This window comes from Protopterus annectens, chromosome 8.part0 (assembly GCF_019279795.1).
Source record: "Protopterus annectens isolate FY-2018-M chromosome 8.part0, PAN1.0, whole genome shotgun sequence".
In the NCBI taxonomy this organism is placed as follows: Eukaryota; Metazoa; Chordata; order Ceratodontiformes; family Protopteridae; genus Protopterus; species Protopterus annectens.
Genome location: NC_056741.1, coordinates 640,413,293 through 640,437,131, shown reverse-complemented (window position 1 = coordinate 640,437,131; position 23,839 = coordinate 640,413,293). Strand labels below are relative to the sequence as shown.

General features: G+C 38.8%; 1 protein-coding gene across 1 annotated transcript in view; it reads right to left on the bottom strand.

Annotated features, from left to right (window-relative positions):
- The window catches only part of CACNA1F (calcium voltage-gated channel subunit alpha1 F), a 4,101,209-nt gene that overhangs the window by 2,611,310 nt on the left and 1,466,060 nt on the right, over nt 1-23,839 (bottom strand). Inside the window, 2 exon segments of the mRNA XM_044079296.1 lie at nt 14,387-14,594; nt 15,011-15,236. Of these exon segments, the coding sequence (XP_043935231.1) occupies nt 14,387-14,594; nt 15,011-15,236 (434 nt within the window).

The following is a 23,839-nucleotide window of genomic DNA, read 5'->3' as shown; positions in this document are numbered from 1 at the left end:
TGTATATAAGCCTCAGTGTTTGCACTCAGCTTAGCTAGATAATTTAAGTTAGTAACTGTAGTGTTATTAGGCTGTGTTACCTATTTCCCCTCCACTCCTTTCTTATATTTCACCAGTTATAAACCCAGTCCTACCTCCTCTAGTACTCCCCTTGTCATCCTTTCCTAATCTTTTTTTTCTTTGCATTTGCAGTTCTCAGCTAAAAAAAAAACAATGTGAGGCATCCCTACACCAGTTCTCTACCAGCAAACTGCATCCACAAAAGTCTGTGGCAGGTTTACTTAAAGTAAAGGGAACATTACTGTGTATGTTAATGTTTTAACCCTTCTATAATTGTAAACTTCATTTAGAATGTATTCAGTGAGTGCACACTACTGGTAACCCCCTCCCCCACCACAGATCTCTCTAAAACCAATACTTTTTAGTTTGGAATCATTGTTTCACTTGGTCTTCTCCTTCCCCAACACATTTGCCCATATTTCTCCCACTCCATGCTCACTCTTGGCATGTTTCTATTTATCTATGAATTCCTATTGTACATAATAGTCAGCTGCATTGATACTTTCCATGGTCCCTGATAGTCTAAGTGACTGATTGTTCCTCACTGTGCAGTTGTAGAACTTGGGTCTGCCCACTCCATTCCGCCCTCGCTATGCTCAGGCTTCATTCCACTCCCCTACTCTGCCCCCATTCCCTCCCACCCCCAGATCACTCAAATTTATTCTAAACCTAACCACTCACACCTGTCTACCAATCACCACCTATACAATTTCCAGTTATACAATATTTCACATTTCCACACTAACCTTAACAGCACCCATCCATTACCATACACACATTAATCTATAACCAATCCCTACTCTTTAACCATTACAAAATGCTATCAATACATTGTATATTATTAGCTCTGATAACTGCTGCTCACTTAACAAAATACCATTCCCAAATAGTCTCCCCTCACACATTTCACAAAACTACATCTACCTCTTCCCCACACCTGACTACTCCACCTTAGCATCTCCATCCATCTTAAATATAACAGAACTCCATCACACCTCATACAGACTACACCATATTACACCAAACCCCCCAAAATACCCTTTTTAAGTTTCATAAGCATATATCAACATTCTTCTAAACACTAGTGACCACAGCTACCAAACTTATAAGTGGAGACATTCACCCAAATCCAGGCCCCCAGAATACCTCCTCACCACCCCCTCAAATGCAACATATAACCAATCTATCACAAAAAGGCTCTGAAATACTAATCCTAAATCTAAACCTGCAAAGGTAAGTCAACAAAGTTCAGGAATTACATGCCACCCTATCCCATTATAACCTTGATATTGCTGTTTTAACGGAAACCTGGTTAAAAGGACACATTACTGACAAATAAATTATACCACCTGGTTACAACTTTAGTAGAGCAGACAGGAAGGTAAAAAGAGGTGGAGGGGTAGCCATCTTATTTAAGAGCAGTTTCACATTTTACCACAAAGCCTAAACATAGATAACCTTAAAAACACAGAAATCTTACATACTAAACTTCAACTTAACCAAAACAAATTCCTATCCATTATAGCTACCCATGTCCTACCCGGAAATAGCATCTCCACTATAGAGCACATCATCCAGTCTATATTGAATTCCATAACCCAAGAAACTATCATTATGGTGACTTTAATACAGACTGGACTTGTAATTCACATAACCCTAGCAATCATATCAACCTCTATGGCTTCACACAATTCATTCAAGCTCCTACACGGATAGATAAATGCTCCAGTCGTCAATCTATACTGGAATGGACACTAACCAACAAACCTCAGAATTATCAGATTAGTGGCTGCTTACCCAACAGTCTTAGTGACCATTTTGCCAACATATCTATTGAGAAAAAACATCAATACTGTCAAGTTCACCACCTTCCACAAATTCCACAGTAAAAAAAAAAAAACTTTAACTCCCCCCAAGACCTAATCAATACCCTAAAAAAATGCAACTTGTCTCTACTAAAAAAACCTGCTCTTTGATGCTGCAGTAGATTATTTCAACAGTATCTTCCTTGAAATTCTAAACAAATTGGCCATCCAGGTCAGTTTGTATTAAGGCCACATACACACCATGGCTAACTAATGACACCAGAATGTTCCTTAGGAAAAGAGGCAAAGCTTAGCAAACATGGCTCAGCTGTAAAATCCAAATCAAATGCATCACATTCTAGCAAATTAGAAACAAGGCTAAACACCAAATCAACCTAGATAAAAAGAACTTCTAATATAACCTACAACATAAACACCAGTATAGCACCCCAAAAATTTGGAATGCCATAAATGCCATTCTCCACCCAATACATTCCACTACCCCTTCCCTCAACTTACCACACTCTCCTACCACCATTGCAAAATAATTCAATAAATACTTCACTGAAAGTGTACTATCTCTAATTAAAAGTAATTACACAGAACCATCATTAGCCTCCAAACCTCTCAATATTAACTACAACTCCTTATCCTTTCAGCATGTTACCACAGCTACCATTAAGAAACTACTCAAAAGACTCAAACCCTCTTCAATAGCAGCTGACAAATTACTAGCCGAATATTTAAAACTAGCAGTTGAAGCCATATCTTATCCAGTGTTGATCCTTATTAACAGGCTCAGAGCAGAACAATGTGTCCCGGCAATATGGAAAATCGCACACTTTATCCCCTTGAACAAAGGCGGAAATTCCACAGAGCTGACCAACTACAAACCAGTCGCCATTCTTTCTCCACTATCTAAACTCCTTGAAAGTTGTATCCACTCCCAAATGATTCATTGTCTTACCTTCAACAATATGCTAGCAACATGTCAACATGATTTTAGGCCCCACCACAGTACCACAACTGCACTCCTCAGTTTCACCAATACCATCAACCAACTCAGAAACAATGGTAAAACAGTCTCTGCAGTCTTTCTAGACATGTCCAAGGCCTCTGATACAGTCTCCCACCCCAAACTATTAAATACACTCTCCAAACTGAACCTCTGCCCCTCTGCACTTCAGTGGTTCCGAAGCAATCTACAGGACTGCCAACAATTTGTAAAATTAATAAAATAAAACAAACGTGGGTAAGCGTCAGAAAATAAAACTACTGTTGTTGTTGTATTTTTTGGCTTTTCCCGGTTAGGGGTCGCCACAGCGGAACTCCGATCCGCTAATGATTGGCAGTAGATTTTTACGTACCGACTTGCCAGGCCTGAAGCACAACCTTTAACGAAGGTACGCCTATTCACGCATGTCTCCACACAGAAGACGCTTTAGCTGAGAATTGAACAGGACAACGTCTTACTGTGAGGCGACAATGCTACCGCAGCACCACCACCGCAGTACAGAAAATAAAACTAATAAAAATAAAAAATAGCACTTCAGTGAAAACATACCATAAGCTCCATAGCCGAACTCAAATAAGATAAACATCTTCGAAAATAAGATACATTTATTAATTAAACAATAACACAAGTTAAGCGTTTTTGTCCCTCAAACTATGGACAGACTTCATCAGAACAATTCAAAAACCATCAGTCTGCCAATGAAATGGATGAATTGCATTGGATTGTACATCTCAAGATACATGGCCATCATGGGTTGAATGGATATGTTTCATTAAAGCTTTTGTTAAGAAAACTAAATAAAAAAGTATAAATTTTAGATTTCATATCTTTATATTTGAATATTTAAAGATTTTATTTAACAATTGTATCATACAATTATAGTCATGTGATATCAAAAATACTATTTAGTCATATGATTTTAACTGTATTGAGAATTGCCTGAAGAAGCCTTTGGCAAAAGTTTGTTTACTAGCAACTCATTAAATGGTTTTATATTTACTGGCTGTTCGTGGTTCCAGATTGTTTTTTGTATTGAATACATTATTTTGTTGTGAGACACCTGGATTTCTCATTGCCTTGCTGATTTGTTATGGTTTAGTTTGACTATAAAAAGTTTTGCTGTCCTTTACAGAAACAAATACGTTTAAAAACTACAAATGCAAAAGTAGTTCTTAAACTGGAGGAGAAGATATTTATGTAGGAGGGCTGGATCATGGATTGTTCTGAATATTAAACAAGGAGGGGAGTGTTCCTGAAATTAAAAGACTACAGAAAACAATGGGTGTTATGAGCAAGTGAAAGGGGTGTCCAAACCAGCAGTAAAGTAAAATAAAAGCACGAATGGAGAAAATATGGCTTACAGTACTGCCTTTCTTATAAGGAAGACTGTAAAACAAGGTAAAATGCGAAATACATTGTAGTTTACTTATATTTTGAGTGGGTTTATCAAATATTCAGGATAACATACTTGGTTAATAACAGAAAGTGGTGATATCATCCCTCAGTTGTCCTTTGAATAACTATGTTATGATAAGAACAAATTAGACCTGGCTTTATATAGACCATAGTTATAAAGTGTCTGCATCTATACTAGTTAAAATATGGCAAAGTTGTTGTCAAAAGTGATATATATGGATCAATGTGATTTTGTGCAGGGAAGGCAAACAGTTGACAACATTAGTAGCACGGTGACAATCCAGAGGGAAGCAGAATGTAAAAAATACCACTGTTGTTAGTAGGTCTTGATGTAGCCAAAGCATTCGACAGAGTAACCTGGGATTTTATGAGCAGGGCAATGGCAGCATCCGCAATCCCTGATATGATAATATGGTTAATTTAGAGGATATATGAAGGATCAGAGGCAAGAATAAAAATGAAAGGATTCCTCCCTGATAAGTTGTTTGTATACAGGAACCAGGCAGGGATGCCCTCTTTCCCCTATGTGCTTTGTTTTATAATTTAGAGCCACTGGTAAAGAAAATGAGGACTCAGAAATTCAAGGATGTAATCTGTATGATAATTTATTTACAGGTGATATTATTTTGTACCTGATAAATCCAGAAAAAGGACATCTACGTTTTCTGGAATATTTTTGAGACAGTTTCAAGTCTTTTCAGGATATAAAATTAACAAGGATAAAATAGGTTATAGCCATTAATTATGTACTCACCACATTTACGAAGACACACTAAGATAAAGTATTTAGGTGTATGGATTAAAAAGGTTTCTGTTTTGCCAGCTAAGATATGTGGGAAGAGACTAAACAAAAGATAATTAAAAACTGAGAAACACAAAGCTCTTATTTATGGATATAGATAATAAGATACAAGCAGTGAAAATGTTTTTAGTCCTTTTAGTTTTATACTCAGGGAAGACATATTTTTATTAACCAGAAGAGAAGCTGTGGTCAACAATTAATAAAGAGTTGAAATAATTTATCTGCAAGGGGAAGAGGGCAAAAGTTAAATGGGATAAGCTGATCATTCCACTAGAACAAGGTGGTTTAGGATTACCTGATTTGAACAGATACTAGAGTTACAAAATTACGGCTCACGTGTATATCACAAGCAAAGGTTATAATTCAAAGTGGAAAAGGATAATGATGAAGCAGTAGAGAAGTTCAAGAAATAAGGAAAGAGTGGGACTTTGGATGCATTTCCTTAAGGAGGATACTAACAATCATATCAAATATTATATTAATAAAGTAGCAGAAAGTATTTTAAGAACTAAGCCAACACAAGAATGGAGAAAGGAGATTTTGCCAAAAGGGATGACTGCAAATAGGGATATAGTAAATAGGCAAGAGGGGGCTGGAATTTACTGGAGAAAACTGCCAAAGGAACCCAGGTATTGCCAGCAAACAACTAGAGAGGGAAAGGTAACAGAATGAGAAGAGGCCAAGAAGACATTTGGACTGTAGGCTACAGGTTGCCATCCCTACCAGGGATTGATAGAGCACAAGCAAAAGGAAAGGGATAGGGGGAATCATAAGTGAAAGACTTGCTCTGGTGGAGTTTTTAGTTGAATCTATAACAGAAGCTGCTGTTAGAAAAGTGATCATTAGTACAGCATAGAACAATATTGCACAATAACTATAAGAATCAAGTGTAAGACGTTTGAAAAGACTGGGAAGACAGACTGGAAAAGCAATTTAAAAAGGAATAATGGCAGTGTGTGCGTCCAGAAGATTTTGGATTTTTGCTTGGATTTTGCTTGGAAAGGTAGAGGAGACTATACAGAGAGGTTATGAATTTAATAATTATATGAAGTCAGCATAAGAGTATTTGCATGTTACTGTAAAACTCAAATTAATGTACAATAGAATTCAGGGCATTTCAGGCCTTTTAATGAACAGGTGCTAAATATTTTGTTGTAAGTAGAAAGTAGTGTCTATCTGTTGGGACTACGAGATCTGATGAGTCCCAATACTGTAAAAAAATAAACCACAATTTAAACAGAATAACAGCAAACTGATGAACTGGCTGTTATAGTTTTCAAGCAATTTGTGGATACCTCCCATACCTCTGCTACTTACATATACTAACTCTGTGATCACTATACCGTAGTAGGATAAAATGATCACACACTTGATATATATCTCCCTTTCTCATGTTTATGCATGCATGCCTGTCTAAAGATTGCAATTATGGTCCACAGACATCGAACAGGCACATATTTTTCAATTTAAAAGCACCCCTCAGGAAACCCAATGGTTATGTATTGTATGTGGGAGAGTATCAGGTCACAATCACTATTATCTAAAGTGGGTAGTGGGGGATCTAGACAGTTGTCTGCTAGAATTATACCTGGCCACCAGTGGTAAGGTTTGCTTTAACTTCACATAAAATATATACTTGCAGGCAGGTGCTGCCACATATCAGCAATGTTAGTGGTGTGTGAAGAAAAAAAACTGTAGGTTTGGAACCATAGACATCAAAGTACATATAAAGCTAAATAAGAAAACATCAATTTTGAGGTTACATGGAACAAAAGGTAAGGTACTGTGTCTGAAAATGTATTAGATGCTAAAAAATTACAAGACTGCTGAATCACTGCTCTCCTTAGAATTCATTTATAAAACATAAGGAAAGCCACATGGGATTATAATGGATAAATGTTGATTTATTAAAACAAGGATCAACAAATATGTTTTGACAAATCATGTGATCACTGAAAACAGCACTCAGTAGAAATGTATTATATCTTGACATGCTGCAGGGATGAAGTTACATTTAGTTGCAGAATGTAGTCGATTTCTCTCTCCTAACATGTGAGATGTTCCCAACATTCAAGAATATTCAGTCAAAGTTCAGAGAAGCAGGTTCACTGAATCAACTTCCACTTGACTGAACTTCTGTCATCTGTCCTGGACCCAAAAGAAACCAATCATGAAAGCACAAGGAATGCATAAACTCACAACAAATTACTCAAGTTTCTTCTAAAATAAAGGATTTTTATGAATTGACAGCAAATATGAAGAGAGATACTTTTGTTGAAAAAGAAGTTTCAAAGACTAAAGAGGGTGATATCTGAGGATCATATATCAGAATAGCAGGGATGTTTTAGTTAGACTATGGAGTGACTGAATATGTTTAGTATACTGCCCAAGATGACAAACACATTTACATTGTTAAGAATCAAGTGTCTCAGTGTAATGGTAACCTCCGGCAACTAAGCCATTAAGGACAGTAATTGATGAGGAACAAGTTTACAAGTCTGCAAAGGGGTCTGAGGAGACTGGCAAATTGGATGGAGAAGTGGTACCTAAAGCTTAAAGCAGAAGAGTGTAAAGTATTTCTCCTAGAGTCTGATAATCCCAACATGGACTACCAGGTGGGTAGACTCACTGTAAAATGCACAGATGAGGCTCAGTGTGGTAGTAGCAGCAGATAAGGATCACCGGATGAAACTCTGAAATCTGCAGCCTAGTCAGTAAGACATTGGGCTATATCTATTTGGGAACACACTCTAGGAAAAGAGAGATTATAGACATTATTACTTCACTACTGCAAATTTCATTACAGCACAATTGACTGTGGCTAATCCATTGTTTCTCGATCCATCAAATCAATAATAAAATATAACAACCAGTGATTTTGCAGGAGCAAGTTCCCTGCTGCCCTCACTATAGGGGCTTTGTCCCTAAACACCTTGTATTTCCAGTATCTCTGACATCAAGCAGCAGTGGGCTCAAGCAGAAACTTCTTTACCCCAACTGTTACCAGATTTAAATACAACATCTGAAGGCTGGACAGATCCATGAATTTTCTGTGTAGCATTTTTGTCCAGTGAAATCAAACCAAAGAAACACTTGTCTCATGGTTTACTATCAAAAACCCAAAACACACAACAAAAAGCGTCTGTAACATCACATGGAAACCACAAGGAGACGCTGGACTCTGCCCTTCTGAGCTGGGAATTTCTGGTTAAAGGCTTATAGTGCCTGCATATTTGAACTGCTTCTTACTGAAATTGGTACACCTTGTTTGCTGTAGCATAGACTAGATCCAGGCCTGCTGAATCTAGCTTTGTTTGTATAACTTGAGCACTAATCCAGGCATTCTTTAAAGTATTCAATTGTATTTACTACTGCTTGGTAGTAACTTGATTAAAGTGTAGCTATCATTCTAAATCTTTTGGATTAAGCACTTGGGCTTCAGACCAGTTTTACATTAGGAAGGTTTGTGGCCTGCATTGTGGTGGCAGGACAGGTAGCTTACATCCTTCTAAGTTGGGAACTGCTGATTGAGGGCTCAGTATCTGTTATTCTAAAAGTGTATTAGTTCTGGTTTAAGCACTTGGGCTTCAGGCCAGTTATTTTACATTAAGGTTCATGGTCTGCACTCTTGTGGGAGGAGAGGCTGGACTCTGCCCTTCTGAGCTGGGAATTTATGGTTAAAGGCTTATAGTTCCTGCATATTTGAACTGTTTCTTACTGAAATTGGTACACCTTGTTTGCTGTAGCATAGATTAGATCCAGGCCTGCTGAATCTAGCTTTGTTTGTATGCTTGTTGTTTGTTTGCTTATTTCCCTGAAATGCTAATTCCACCTAAAACGCGACTTTTCAGCGCTTCTGTGGATCCCTAGTGAGATCTGCATTGCTTACTGTACTTATTTCCTTGTTTCACTTGAAAGAAAGTTACTGTTTGTTGTTTTTGCATTTAAGCTACCTGTAACACATTGCATTTAAGTTACCTGGCACTTGCTCACTAAAGCAATTATATAAGTCAGCACTAAAAAATTAAAAGCACTACACCCTCACAAACTCCCCTTGGGTACCTTATTCCCCATTGGCCCTTTTTTCAATTATAAAGGAATTCCCAATACTATTCTAGCATGTCCAAAGGTCAGTTGTCAATCTCCTCACCGGTCCAGCTGGTGAATCTGGGAATCTTGAGGCAATGTTACAACTGCCTCATGTACACAGACAACCCTCTCCTCCTCCCAACAAATTCCAACACATGTGAGAGATGCAACCATATAGCCAAACTGGAGGCTAAGCTCTCTCAACTCAGTACTTGCGTAACCAGTCAGGAGGAGAAGGAAACCACACTCACTACAATTCCAGTCTCACATAGACCTACCACGACAGCAAACCAAACACATAAACACACAAAAACATACTCGGAGGCTCTAAATAAAAATCTGCCTAAGCAGCAGAGACCTCCAAAGCAGACACCCAAGAAACCGCTACCCCAAAACAAAACACGTGCAACACATAGCTCACAAAGCCAGTGTGCCGAACAGTCACAGCCCTTAAGGCTAAACAACACACCTGATACACTTGTAATAGGTGACTCTATGATACACTTGTAATAGGTGACTCTATTGTCAGGCACACTGATGTCCCGCTCACCAGGCTGAACAAGGAGAAGGTCACGGTGAGCTGCCTGTCAGGCGCTATGATCCGCCACATAACACAAGTACTCAGGTCACTCCAAGGCAAGTACAAATATGACTCGGTCATTGTCCATGCTGGTGTGAATGACCTGAGACGTACCTCCCTGGACTACATGGAAAGAGACATAGAGGAGCTCTCTGAGCATGTAGCCCAGGCCGGTATGACCCTGACCTTGAGTAGCATCTTACCCTCACCAAGAATGATGCCACAATGTGAAGACAAGATGATCAATTTCAACAATTGGCTTAAGTATTGGTGTCATTCAAAGGGGATCCAATGCCTGTCAGCCTGGGATGACATGCTCGACAAGCCACTATGCTTCGCTAGGGATGGCTTGCACCTGTCACCCCTGGGCTTTTGGATATTGGCAAAGGCTCTTGATACACCCATAGTGCCTTTTTTAGGCAAGGCTCAAAAGACAAACCCACCTCCATAGGTATCACAAGGGATAAGAAACTAAGAATAATGCTACTCAACGCCAGAAGGCTAAAGCTCAAGATGCACGCACTCAAAACTCTCCTTAGCATGGAGAACATCGATATCTGTGCAGTAACAGAAACCTGGTTCAAGGATCCCGAGAGCACTCCAGCACTACCAGGTTATACCTCATACCATGCTTTTCGGCCCTAAAACTTGGACCGAACCAAAAAAGGAGGGGGAGTATCAATATTCATCAAAGATACCCACACATCCAGGTTGGTGGCACAGCACGAAGCATCAGAGACTATCCATGTGCAACTATCAGTGGGTAAAACTGCCTTCCAGTTTATAGCCTGCTACAGACCACCCTCCCAAACCCAGGAACCCCACTCGGCCTTCCTGAGAACACTGGAAAATATGAAGGTCTCTCCAATCACCATTATATTGGGTGACTTGAACTACCCAAACATAGACTGGGAGCATTACTCTAGCTCCAACACCCTAGCCCAAAGGTTCCTAGAATTTATAAACTCAAATGCTATGGAACAACTTGTTACCACTCCCACAAGAGGGGAAAATATACTGGGCCTGATCATCACCAACATGGGGACTCTATGCTCCAGACCAGAAGTGTATCCCTCACTGGTAAGATCAGACCATAAACTAATCTCACTAGATATTCACATCCCGACCCCACCCCCTGCCCAGAAAACCACAGTGAAAAACTTCTCTAAAGCAAATTTCACACTCCTCAAAACCGAGGTGGAATCCTTCAAAGCCCCCGGGCCTGTGGAAAATATGGACCAGACCACAGAATCCTTTATAAAAGCATTCTATGAACACCTTCAGGAATGCATGGATCATGCAATCCCAAATAAAACCAAGACCCAATCCTCCAAAGGCAGACGTCCTGTCTGGTGGACCCCAGCCACAAACAAACTATACAATAGAAGGAGGAAGCTACTACATGATAGAGCAAAATCCCAAAAAGGGAAGGCATCTCTGATCAGTATTAGCAATAAACTACGGGCATTCATAAAATCGCCTAAGGCCAGCTTCGAGAGAAAAACTGCACAGGACACTAAGGATAATCACAAGGCTTTCTTTAATTATGTTAGGAACCTGGGTGGGAATTCCCAGATATGCTCAGAATTAGTCCAAAATGACAAAAAATACACCGAACCCACAGACATTGCCAACATCCTAGCTGACAGGTTCAGCGCAAACTCCCCCCCCCTCACCAAAAGGGCAAATATCTATCCCAGCAGAGTGCTGCCCCCCTGACATCTCAGATGCTCAGGTAAGAGCCGCACTCTCCAAAGCAAAAAACACAGCATCAATGGGACCAGACGGTGTCCCGGGCTGTGTCCTACATGAACTCCAAGAAGAGCTAAACCCAAACATAAAACTACTGTTCAATCTCAGCCTTACTACAGGATATGTACCCAAAGAGTGGCGTACAGCAACAGTGGTCCCTCTCCACAAAGGTGATGCCTCAATAGATCCTGGAAACTATCGCCCCATAAGCCTGACTGGCTTGGTCTGCAAAGCTATGGAAAGGATCATCATGGACCTCATAAATAAAGATATTGGGGACCTACAGACACTGGATCCTACCCAGTTCGGCTTTGTTAAGGGCAGATCCTGCCTCTTAAACCTGGTCGATTTCTTTGAAACAGTCACCAAGGCCATTGACGAGGGGAAGGTGGTCCACACAGCCTACCTGGACCTCGCAAAAGCCTTCGATACAATACCCCACTCGGGCATTATAGATAAGCTCACCAGCTTAAATATAAACCCCTATGTCACTAGATGGGTTGCAAACTGGCTCAAGGACAGAACCCACATGGTTAGAATTGCTTGACCCATGTCAGACTCCAAACCAGTTACAAGTGGCATCCCACAAGACTCAGTCCTGGGACCTCTCTTGTTCAGTATATATTTCTCGGAGGTACAGGCCAACACGGAAGGACTGTGGCTGACCAAGTTCGCAGATGACTGCAAACTGGGCGCCATAATCGACTCTCCAGCCGACACAAGCATCCTCCGAAAGGGCCTCATAGAAACAGACAACTGGTGCCAGAGCCATGGCCTTAAGCTAAACGCCAAAAAGTGTATAGTCATCCCCTTTGGCATAAACAAAATGCCCACAAATTACCACATAGGTGGTAATCCATTAAGTACAGAAGAAGTAATTAGGGACCTGGGGACCCAAGATGATAGCAATCTCTCATTTGACAACCACGTGGCCAAAGTGGTTAGAAAAACATTTTATATAGCCCACCTAATCATGAAGGGATTCACATCTAGATCAGGGGAGGTCATCGTGCCTCTTTACTCATCCCTCATCAGGCCCATAATTGAGTACAATGCCCCTTTTGGGATGTACCTTACCAGACACCTGCAGCAACTGGAAAGACCCCAAAAGTACCTCACCAAGAGGATCAAAGGGCTCAAACAGATGCCATATGCTGCCCGGTTAAAGAAACTCCAACTCCACTCAGTGGCATACTGCCTACTCAGAGGCGATCTGTGCCTGACGTATAAAGCCATGTCCAACTCGGAATTAATGGACATGCTGCACCTCAGAAAATCTAAATCCCATCGAGCTATGCGCTCGAGAGACTTGAACCTCAGCACCGAAATAAACAGGACATGCTGGAGGGACAGATTCATAACCCAGAGGCTCCCTTCACTCTGGAATAAAATCCCAGTCCAGGTTAGGCAGAGTCCCTCATTAACTCTCTTCAAGAGGAATCTTGATGAGCGGATGGGAGATCGTAGGTTTACCCCGGGTATCACTTCTGTGTCACTGTTAGACAGAGGCACAGTATACTAACCTCGAAAAAGGGCATAGCAAAATTAATTTAAAATGGGTGGCGAAAGCCAAACACACTCTGTCTAGGCTTATAAATGCCCTAGGGCAGATATCCTAGTATGAACCTATGAACCTATAAACAATTTCCTGAATACTAATTAGGCTTACATGTTAAATCTGTTGAATGAATTCAGCAGATTCTACATTTTTGTCGAATATCGAATGTAACTTCAGTGTAGCTGCAAACGGAAGTTAAACTCCTACACTGGCATTCACGTTTTAGCAGTGGGGCAAGCCCCTCTGCACCTCCCACACCCCCTGCAAACTACATATTCCAACTCCAAGATCGCACTATAGTGAGGAAAGGAATACATTTGCCAATCCGTACTGTACTGTGATCTCTACACATAACATCGAGTACATATCAGAGAATGCACAGTTCATTTGCTAATATGTACTCTCATGCTCCCACATTCGGCAACACAGACATTGGCCAACTGCCGTTCCGTCATGTTCGTGTTTGCCAAACCCACCATCTACATTTTAATAGTAAACCATGTCTCACGGCTTATATTGCTCCTCTAAAAATTCCCTGGTCAGATCCCAGCTAAACTGGCCTGTTTAGAATTCTGGTACTCACACAAACTTAAAAAAAATAGATTTGTTGAAAAGATGTATACAAAAGACTACCAGGGTAGCAAACGGATATAAAGAGAGGTTACAGGACCCAAGTTCATTTACACTTTAGGATAGACAAGAAAGGGAAAACATCATATAGGTGCATAATATCAATTATGGGAAATGTGACAGCATACAGCTCAAAAAACAAAAACGAAAAAAGAAATTAAAGAAGCAGGACATGCCTAGCAGAAGAAAGGACAAAAGTCCAATCTATACTTTAAAATTACTGTTTTGATGGAAAGAGTACTGGACAAATGGAACAGGTTACCCAAATGTTGCCAGACTGGAAGACCACAGAAACTTTTGAGTAAGCTTGAGGTGGGTGGTGTGTTAACAGAAGGGCATAGAACAGGCAAATGAAAAGACTAGCTGCAAAAATAATGTAGACCGAGTAGACAACTTGTCTTTTTCTGTCACATAACTAGGATATCGTTAAACAGAAAATGAATATTTAACCATCAATCATTCTTCTTCTATAAGCCTTCCAAACAAGAGACAAAAGCAATTACTGTAAAATGTTGCTGAAGTTATGCACAGATTATGCACTGCATAAAATAAAGACAATGGGAAAACAGCAGATAAAAAGAAACTCTACTACTGTTTCCCAGGACTTGCTTGGTAACACACAGTGACTTACTGGAAGATACATGTCCTAAATGTGAACATGAAACTTTGGTCACCTTACCTGGAACACTGTAAGCAGAGCCTGCGGAAATGTATCAAAAGTGCTACGTTTAGTTTGTGTCTCATCAAAGTTGAATTTTCCTCCAAAAAGTTGCATCCCCAGCAGTGAAAAGATTATGATGAAGAGAAACAGAAGAAGCAGTAATGAAGCAATTGACTTCATGGAGTTTAGAAGGGAGGCCACCAAATTGCTGAGTGATGCCCAATGTCTGAAAGACAGTAAAATGCGACTTAACAAGAAAGGACTGCAAATTATTGACACATTACTATTACATGAAAGGGGTAGGGAAGGGGGGACAGCTAGAATACAGATGCAAAATGAGCTATTTTCCAACAGGGTGCAACAAGGTATGAGAAACAAGAAAGACTATTCAGATTTACCCATTACCTAAGAGACATACAAAATGAAACTGAGTATTATGCTGCAAAAAAATACTCGGAAAGGAAGAGGAGACAATACCGAATAGGAAGGGTTGCTTGTAGCTATGTTTTCCTTTGTCTAGTTTCTAATGCCCATGAAAGCAAATAAAATAACATTTATATCTGTAGTAACTTTTCTGCAGACATCTCTGAGTATGTATTTACATCAATATTTCAATTTCAGACTACCACTGCAAAGCCTTACCTTGTCACTTTGAAGATCCTCAGCAATCTGACACATCGAAGCACAGAGATTCCCAGTGGTGGCATGATCTCAAATTCCACAAGGATGGTCTCCATAATGCCACCACAAACAACAAAACAGTCAAAACGGTTAAAGAAGGAGACAAAGTAAGCCTGCAAGCCTAGACTATACATCTTCAGTAACATCTCTACTGTGAAAAGGGAAAGGAGAACCTTGTTTGCAATACCTGAGAAAGACAGAAAAAGTCATTATAACAAAGAAAACTATGATTTTTTTAACATTTTTCATAAAATAATGCTTCACCCAGAAACATTTAATTATAAAGAAAGGAATTGCTCTAATTCAGTGATGAGTATAATCTTTACCATGCAGTTCTTCGTTCCACTAGATATAATGTTTATAAAATAATATCAATAACCTTATAATCAACAACAACAGTACATTTCTGAAACAACTCTGAAAATCTTGGTATAAAACACTAGAATTCATGACTAAATTCAGATAAGTATGCATGTCTAAAGTAAACTATACTTAAACTTAGAGGAGACATACTTCTCTATTAAAGCAATGCTTGAATCAAAAAAAAGAAAGGAGTGGAAGTGATCACATTTTCAGCATATGTCCTTAAGTATAAGCACAGCATCAAATGGTGAATAAAAGTAACTAACTGCGGAAACTCTCAGTGTGAGGCTGCATATCTCTCCTGTTTGCTCTGTATTTTTTGAACAAGAAACATTATTACATTGCGACTTATGACATAGGCAATCATGCATTTATATAAATGAAAACAAACCATATTGACATATTTTCAGTAGCAAACATTCTAACTTATGTTGAAATAGTCAGGATCATAGGCTTTTCCCTTACAAACGAAAAGTCAATGTAGTACTCAGTCATTCTAATAAAATGTACTGGCTATGCTGTTTTCATATAGTGTATGAATGGACTTAAGGCAGCCAGCAAGGTCTAGCCTCAATGAGATACCAATTCCATGCACTGTAGTCTGCAGTATTTATGCAAATAAATAAGAAAGTACTTTGTTTAATGCATTTTTAATAAACTTGACACTTAGTAAGGCTTAAACAACTACTGACATCTTTGAGAATATCTTTTGTAACATTTTGGGAGAATTTTTTCCTGATCTTTGCTTGCAGTCTATTTTTATTTATTTATTTATTTATATATATTTTTTTGCTTTTCTGTCTCTTGAGTTGTGACATCATTGTTTTTACCTCCCCCTTGCAAGGCAGAAGGTATTGTTAGATGTTCATATAACATTAAGATCAATAATTGTTTTTTTTTTTTTTTTTTTTTGGGGGGGGATTGCCAATACGCAGCACTGGTGACAGCATTGGTCATAAATTATTTATGCTAATACAGTAGTAAGTTGGGCGGCACGATGCCAGGGCATTTCTATGGGTTAGGCTTGTAAAGGCTCCAGGGCCATTAGCCTAGTACAAACCTATGAACCTATTATCTTATATACATTCACTGTCAGTCAACCATTGCAATAGCTCATTCAATTCCTGCCTTCCCTTGAACCTCATTCCTCATCCAAAACATTATTCTGCATGTATTGTTCCCATAATTCCCATTTTTTCTATGTAACTTGCTCCTACCCTTCTTCTACAGATCCCACTTCCAGTTCTTTTATCTCTGTTACTATATTCACTATTTCTAGTATGGTTGGTTTAGACGTTGATTTCCATTTTCTAATAATTGCTTTTTTGCAGTCACCATAATTAAACTCAACAACGCCTTACTAGGTCTAGATAATTCAGATTCTGTATCACAGCTCAAAAAAATAATTTCCTTAGTTACATCAATTTGCTCACTCACTATTTCTGACAGAGTAGTCTGCAGGGATTTTTTAAAGTCTGCTAACTCATTGCATTCCCTAAAAATATGTTCCCAATCACCTCCTTCTTCCTAATCACACTTAGAACATTTCCAATCTATCTGAGGTAAAATTATTTGGAGTCTGCCTAGGCTATAAAACTACCTATGGAAACACTTCTAACCAATGATCCTAAATCTTCTAGATTTTGTTGCTTATTTTGGAGCTATACATACATCCTTCCATTGTTTCTTTGTGAATTGCTTATCCAGTCGTGCTTCCCAATCATTTATAACATTCCTCTGACTGATTCCAATAGTTATGATGCAAAATTTTACATGCACTAACAAATTACTCCTTTTTAACAGCAGCTTCTGTTTTAGATTCTACTAAAATCACTACCAGTGCTAATCTTTCATTTAAGATCCCCCTATTCCTTTCTTTTTTCCTGTACTCTAATATCAATCCTTGATAAGAAAGGGAATCTCTAGCTTGCAGTCCAAATGAATTACTGGATTCTTCTCATTTTATTACCCTTCCCTCTCTAATTATTTGCTCCCAATACCTTGGTTCTTTTCCTAGTTTTCTCCAGTAAATTCCAGCCGCTACTTGCCTATTCTCTGGATCCCTAACTGCAGTTACTGTATCGTAAGAATCTCCTTTCTCCATTCCTGTGTTGGCTTAGTTCTTAGATTACTTTCTGCTACTTTGTAAACATAATATTCTGCAGGATTATTGTTATTTTCCTTAAGGATCTGCAGTCAAAATCCCAGTCTCTTCTTATTTCTTGAGCTTTCCCCATGTCATCATCATCTCTGTCCACAATGAATTATACCTTTCTGCTTCTGCTATGTATAGGAGTCTTAACTGTGTAGTTCTGAAATAGTGCATTCAAATTAAGTAATCCCAAAACTATCATGTTCTATTGAACAGATCAACTTATTCCACTTGACTCTTGCCCTCTTCCCCTCCCAGATAAAATCCTTCAACTCTTTATTAAGTGTGTCTGATTTCTCAGTTTTTCTAATATCTTTTTAGTCTCTTCCTGCATATCCTTAGCTGCCATAACACAGTCCTTTTTAATCCATACTCCCAAGTACTTCATTTTGTTACGTCCCCATAAATATCGCTATTGCTGAATCAATCTGTATGTGGATACATAGTTGACAGCTATTGCCTTTGTTTTATTTTCATTAATTTTGTATCCTGAAAGTATCCTGAAAAGACTTCAAACTGTATCAGAATGTTCCACAACTCTGAAATGTCCTTTTCTGGTTTTATCAGGTAAAAAATACTATCATCTGCAAATAAAGCCAACTCTCCTTGATTACCATACCGATTATATCCTTAAAATTCTCAGTACCTTATTTTCTTTGCTAATGGTTCTAAATATAGCACAAATAAAAGAGAAAGAGGACACCCCTGCCTGGTTCCTCTGCTCAAAAAGAACTTATGAGAGAGGAACACCCCCACTTTTTTGCCTCTGATCCCTCATATTTCCTTCTAATCAACTTTATTATTCTGTCAGGGAATTCAACTGTTCCCATTGCCAAACTCATAAAATCCCAACCTACTCTGACAAATGCTTTCTCTACATCAAGACCCAACAACAACAATGATATTTTCTTACATTCTGCTTCCATCTGGATCATCATTGCTCTATTAATGTTGTCAAATGTTTGCTTCCCCTCCACAAAACCTGACTGATCCATATCTGTTAATTTTGGCATCACCTTTGCCATTCCTTTAGCCATTATAGACAAACACTTTATAACCATGTTTAGACTCAACATCATCATCATCATCATCTTCTTTTGGCTGTTTCCGTTAGGGGTTGCCACAGCGGATCATCTTTTTCCATTTCTTCCTGTCCTCTGCATCTTGCTCTGTCACACCAATCATCTGCATGTCCTCTCTCACCACATCCATAAACCTTATCTTAGGCCTTCCTCTTTTCTTGTTACCTGGTAGCTTCATCCTTAGCATCTTTTTCCCAATATACTCAGCATCCTGCCTAAGCACATGTCCAAACCAACATAATCTTGCCTCTCTGGCTTTGTCTCCAAACCTTCCAACCTGGGCTGACCCTCTAACATACTTATTCCTAATCCTGTCCACCCTCGTCACACCCAGTGCAAATCTTAACATCTTTAACTCTGCCACATCCAGCTCTAACTCCTGCCTTTTTGTCAATGCCACTGTCTCCAACCCATATAACATAGTTGGTCTCACTACCCTCTTGTAGACCTTCCCTTTCACTCTTACTGGTACTCATCTGCTACAAATCACTCCTGACACTCTTCTCCACCCAATCCATCCTGCCTGTACTCTCTTCTTCACCTCTCTTCCACGCTCACTATTACTCTGAACTATTGATCCCAAATATTTAAACTCATCCACCTTCGCCACCTCTACTCCTTGCATCCTCACCATTCCTCTAGCCTCCCTCTCATTCACACACATATATTCTGTCTTAGTCCTGCTGTTCTTCATTCCTCTTCTCTCTAGAGCATATCTCCACCCCTCCAGGTCTCCTCAACCTGTTCCCTACTCTCACTACAGATCACAATGTCATCTGCAAACATCATAGTCCCGGGGACTCCTGTCTGATCTCATCTGTCAACCTGTCCATCACCACTGCAAATAAGAAAGGGCTCAGAGCTGATCCTTGATGTAATCCCACCTCCACTTTAAATGCATACGTCGTTCCCACCGCAGACCTCACTGCTGTCACATTACCCTTGTACATATCCTGTACCACTCTTACATACTTCTCTGACACTCCCGACTTCCTCATACAATACCACAACTCCTCTCTACGCACCCTGTCATATGCTTTCTCTAAGTCTACAAAAACACAATGCAACTCCTTCTGACCTTCTCTATACTTCTCCATCAACACTCTCAGAGCAAACATCGCATCTGTATTGCTCTTTCCCGGCATGAAACCATACTGCTGATCACTAATCATCATGTCCCTTCTTAACCTAGCTTCCACTACTCTTTCCTATAACTTCATGCTGTGACTGATCAATTTAATCCCCTGTAGTTACTACAGCTTTGCACATCACCCTTATTCTTAAAAATCGGTACCAAAACACTTTTTCTCCATTCCTCAGGCAACCACTCACTTTCCAAGATTTCATTAAACAATCTGGTTAGAAACTCCACTGCCATTTCACCTAAACACCTCCATGCTTCCACAGGTATGTCATCTGGGCCAACAGCCTTTCCATTCTTCATCCTATTCATAGCTATCCTTACTTCCTCCTTGCTAATCCATTGCACTTCATGATTCACTATCCCCACATCATGGGCATATAATGAACCTGGATCTGATGGGTCTTTAGGTATTACAGCCATCACTACTTTCTTCCAGGATGGTGGTGTTTCTCCATGTTTTAAAATACTGTTACACAAAACCTTCCAGATCTTTATCACTTTCTTCCCTTCCAGCCTCCAAACTTCCACAAGAATAAAACCCATTCATTATGGTAAGAATTTATTATTCCCACCTGTTAAGTATAACAGCTTTTATTAAATGTCTGCTTTCAGCTTTTGTGTTAAATGTTACATATTTTAATGTTTAGCGGTTTGATTCTTTATATAGTTGTTTCTTCCCATGTCCATTTGATCCTATGTCACATCTTATAAGACTTTTTCATTAATGAAAACTCTCAAACAAAAACACACACACACACCCTCAGAACACCCCCTTAACCTATTAGCTTAATACAAACACAAAAAAGCTATGTGCATCTTCAAATAACAAAGTTTAACCCTCCTAACAGCAACAATTGTCCCAGATTGACAGTTACACTCCCAGCCCTGAACTGACCTATAATGAAGGTTATCCATACTGAGATGCATGGTACAAGCCTGTGTTTCTACTTACAATAAGTGCTGCCTGTTTTTTCTTATCTTTATTCCTCTCCCAGATGTAAAACAAAAATAAATGCTTTCAGAAAACACTATATTTTAGCTACTGAAAATAAAGATTATTCTGTTTTATTGCCCTTATCAGCTTGTCTCCACAGAAACATGAGAACCAAATAAGACAGCTACCTTCATCTACAAGCTTTTCATGTTACATGTAAAGATTTACTTGACAGAGGAAAACTTTTCATTACATTTACTGTTCTTTTATTTATTTGCTCCCTCTTAAAACTTATTAGATCAAGCAATGGGCTAACGTTATTCCAGTCATTTCCCCATGCAGAAGTAAGAAAAAACATATTTATCATTCTTCTTTGCCCAGGCTTTCTTCTGTTTTTCTACTGCAATGGATACATTTCTTAAAGCTGCACAAGAAGAAAGAAAAAAGGGGAAACTTTACATCAGTATCCCAATTACTCACAAAAAGAATCAAAAAGCTTTACTTTTTAACATATAGTATATGTCATGTTTTATAAAAATATTGTTAAGAACAAAGACTGTTTTACTTAAAGTTACCTCACTTTTCCTTAATGTTCTTCCAAACATTAATAGCATGAAGAAGGACATATGCAGTCTCCTAAAAAGTCAAGAAAGTCCAACAGTTCCAGGTTTTCTTACTCCACCATGTTTCACAAATGTGATTTGATGCTTTGTAATCCCACATTTATTTATTAATTTCTTTTGGTTTTCTTCCTGCAGATCTCCATCTCCCAAATTCAGTCTCTTGCTCATTTCTGACGTACTCATTGTGTTTCTAGTCAACTCCTGTGCTTTTTTTCTGCCTCTCACGCATTTTTCATTAGAACACTGAAAAAATTCTCACTGGCATAGTCTCTCTATGACCTTTATTGTTTGATAGCTCACTTTATGTTGAAAAAACATTTGTATTTCCTCCTTAGCATGATCTGCATCAAAAATTGCGTTTGCCCCTCAAGGAAAAATATTTTGAAGATAGATGGATACAGCAGCTTGAATATCACAGTTATTTCTTGACATTTCTTGATTGCTGGAATACTTTTACTCCTCTTCTGCTGGTTTAGAGTGAGTAATCATTTTCCACAGCAATCTACTATATCCAACTGTTTGAACATTGTTCTTCTACTACTGTTTTGTCAAAACAAACTATTTATGCTACTAGGATTGCATCCTTACTAATAGAAGTCTTGGCAGCTTTCAAATAGCAAGATTGGGAGCATACAAATAATGTGCCCTTTAAATTAACATTCCTGCTGTGGAATACAAGTCCAGTTGCTTATTTGTGATTTCATAAAATTAATACAGTTTGTTCCTTCTGGTTTTTCTGGTACAGCAGAGTATATTAGGCTTTCCCTACATGCTCTGTCCTCTATTCCATCAGTTTTGAAACATCACTTTTTAAGCAGTCTCATATTCAGCCAGCCTTTTCTTCATTTCCACCTCTGATATTTTGCACTTTTATCAGCTCATCTAAGCACATCCGCGGTGGTGCAGTGGTGGCGTTGTTGTCTCACAGCAAGAGGTTCTCCCATTCGATTCTCGGCTTGGGTTGGGAATGCCTTCTGTGTGGAGTCTGCATGTCCTCCCCGCGGTCGAGTGGGCGTTCGAAAGACATGCGTTGAATGGGCGTGCCTTAGTTGAAGGTTGGGCATCGGGCTGGCAACTCGACACCATAAAAACCAAGTGCCAATCATTAGTGGACCGGAGTTCCGCTGTGGCGACCCCTAACCAGGAAAAGCCGAAAGACAAACAACAACAACAACATCATCAGCTCATCTGAGCATCCGTTTAATGATTCTTCCATTTTTTCAGCCTTTTGTTATTTGAGTTGATAGACTCCTTCAGTGTTTCATTTATTTTAATCAGCTCTGAAGAAATTTAACATTTTTTTCCTCTAGATTTCTAGAAGTCATGTCTTACACCAAAGCTGGAGCTTGCACTGCTTTTTGTTGAATAGCTGTATAATCCTTCCCAGACAGTGATTTCTCCTCACCCTTTGTGATTGATTTTCTTTTGGGTTCTCTAAATTCCTTCTTTGCTGACATCCAGGCAATGTACTCACTAGCCAGTATCTGAAATTTACCCAAAAAGACAAATTCTGGCTCTCTTTTTCTGAGTTTCTGTTCTCACACTGGGAAAGCTGAAATTAGGCTGTGTACAGCTAGCGTGAAAGTCCATGTAGTTTGCTCTGTATTGACAGGTTATTTTAAAGTCATGCTTTTGGTGCCTAAAAAAGGAAATTTATAAACCAAACGAAGAAAATACAATCTATTAAAGCAACAGGCACCGGAAGCAAGGGGTTCACACCACAAAAAAACGGTTTACTGCACAAAGCTAAGAACAAATTGTACAGATAAGCGTGCTTGTCATAAGTACTTAGGGACTTCATCAGATAAATACAAAAAATGAAGCTGCTATTTAAAAACTTGCAACAAATCATGTGACAGTCTGCCAAAAATTTTAAAGAAACATTAACTATTTTATACAAAATTATTTAAAACCCAACATCCAGACCTTAAAACATCATCTACATAAATGTTAAATAAATAAAAACAGCTAAAAACATCTAAAACACATAATCTAAAATATACTTTAAGTCTTAACAAACAGAAGATAGAAATTGTAGCATTAATGCCTGGTGTACAACCTGCATTTAATCTTAGTTGCCAGGGAACTTCTTTTTTCTCCAGTATTAAACCCCAGGGACCCCCCTGCCACTTTCAATGTGCTGCTTAACTATAACAAATTTAAAAACATTGTCGGGGTAAATATTAATATGTTTATCCAGAGCAGTTTTTTCATTATGTTTTTTTATATCATTCAGATGTTCATAAACTCTCTATCCTTTAAAAACTTTTGTTTTTTCCTACATAAAATCACAGACAGCTCTGGCATAATGCAATACAAACTAGCCCTTTGTTAGACAGTTGAATCTACCTGGGATATAAACCTTTCTCCCATTAATAATAAAGCTTTCAACAACAGCAATGTATTTGCAAATTTTACAATTATGACAGTTAAACACGTCCTTTGTATAGAGACAGGCATTCTAACACTTCGTTCTAAAAAAGATTTTAATG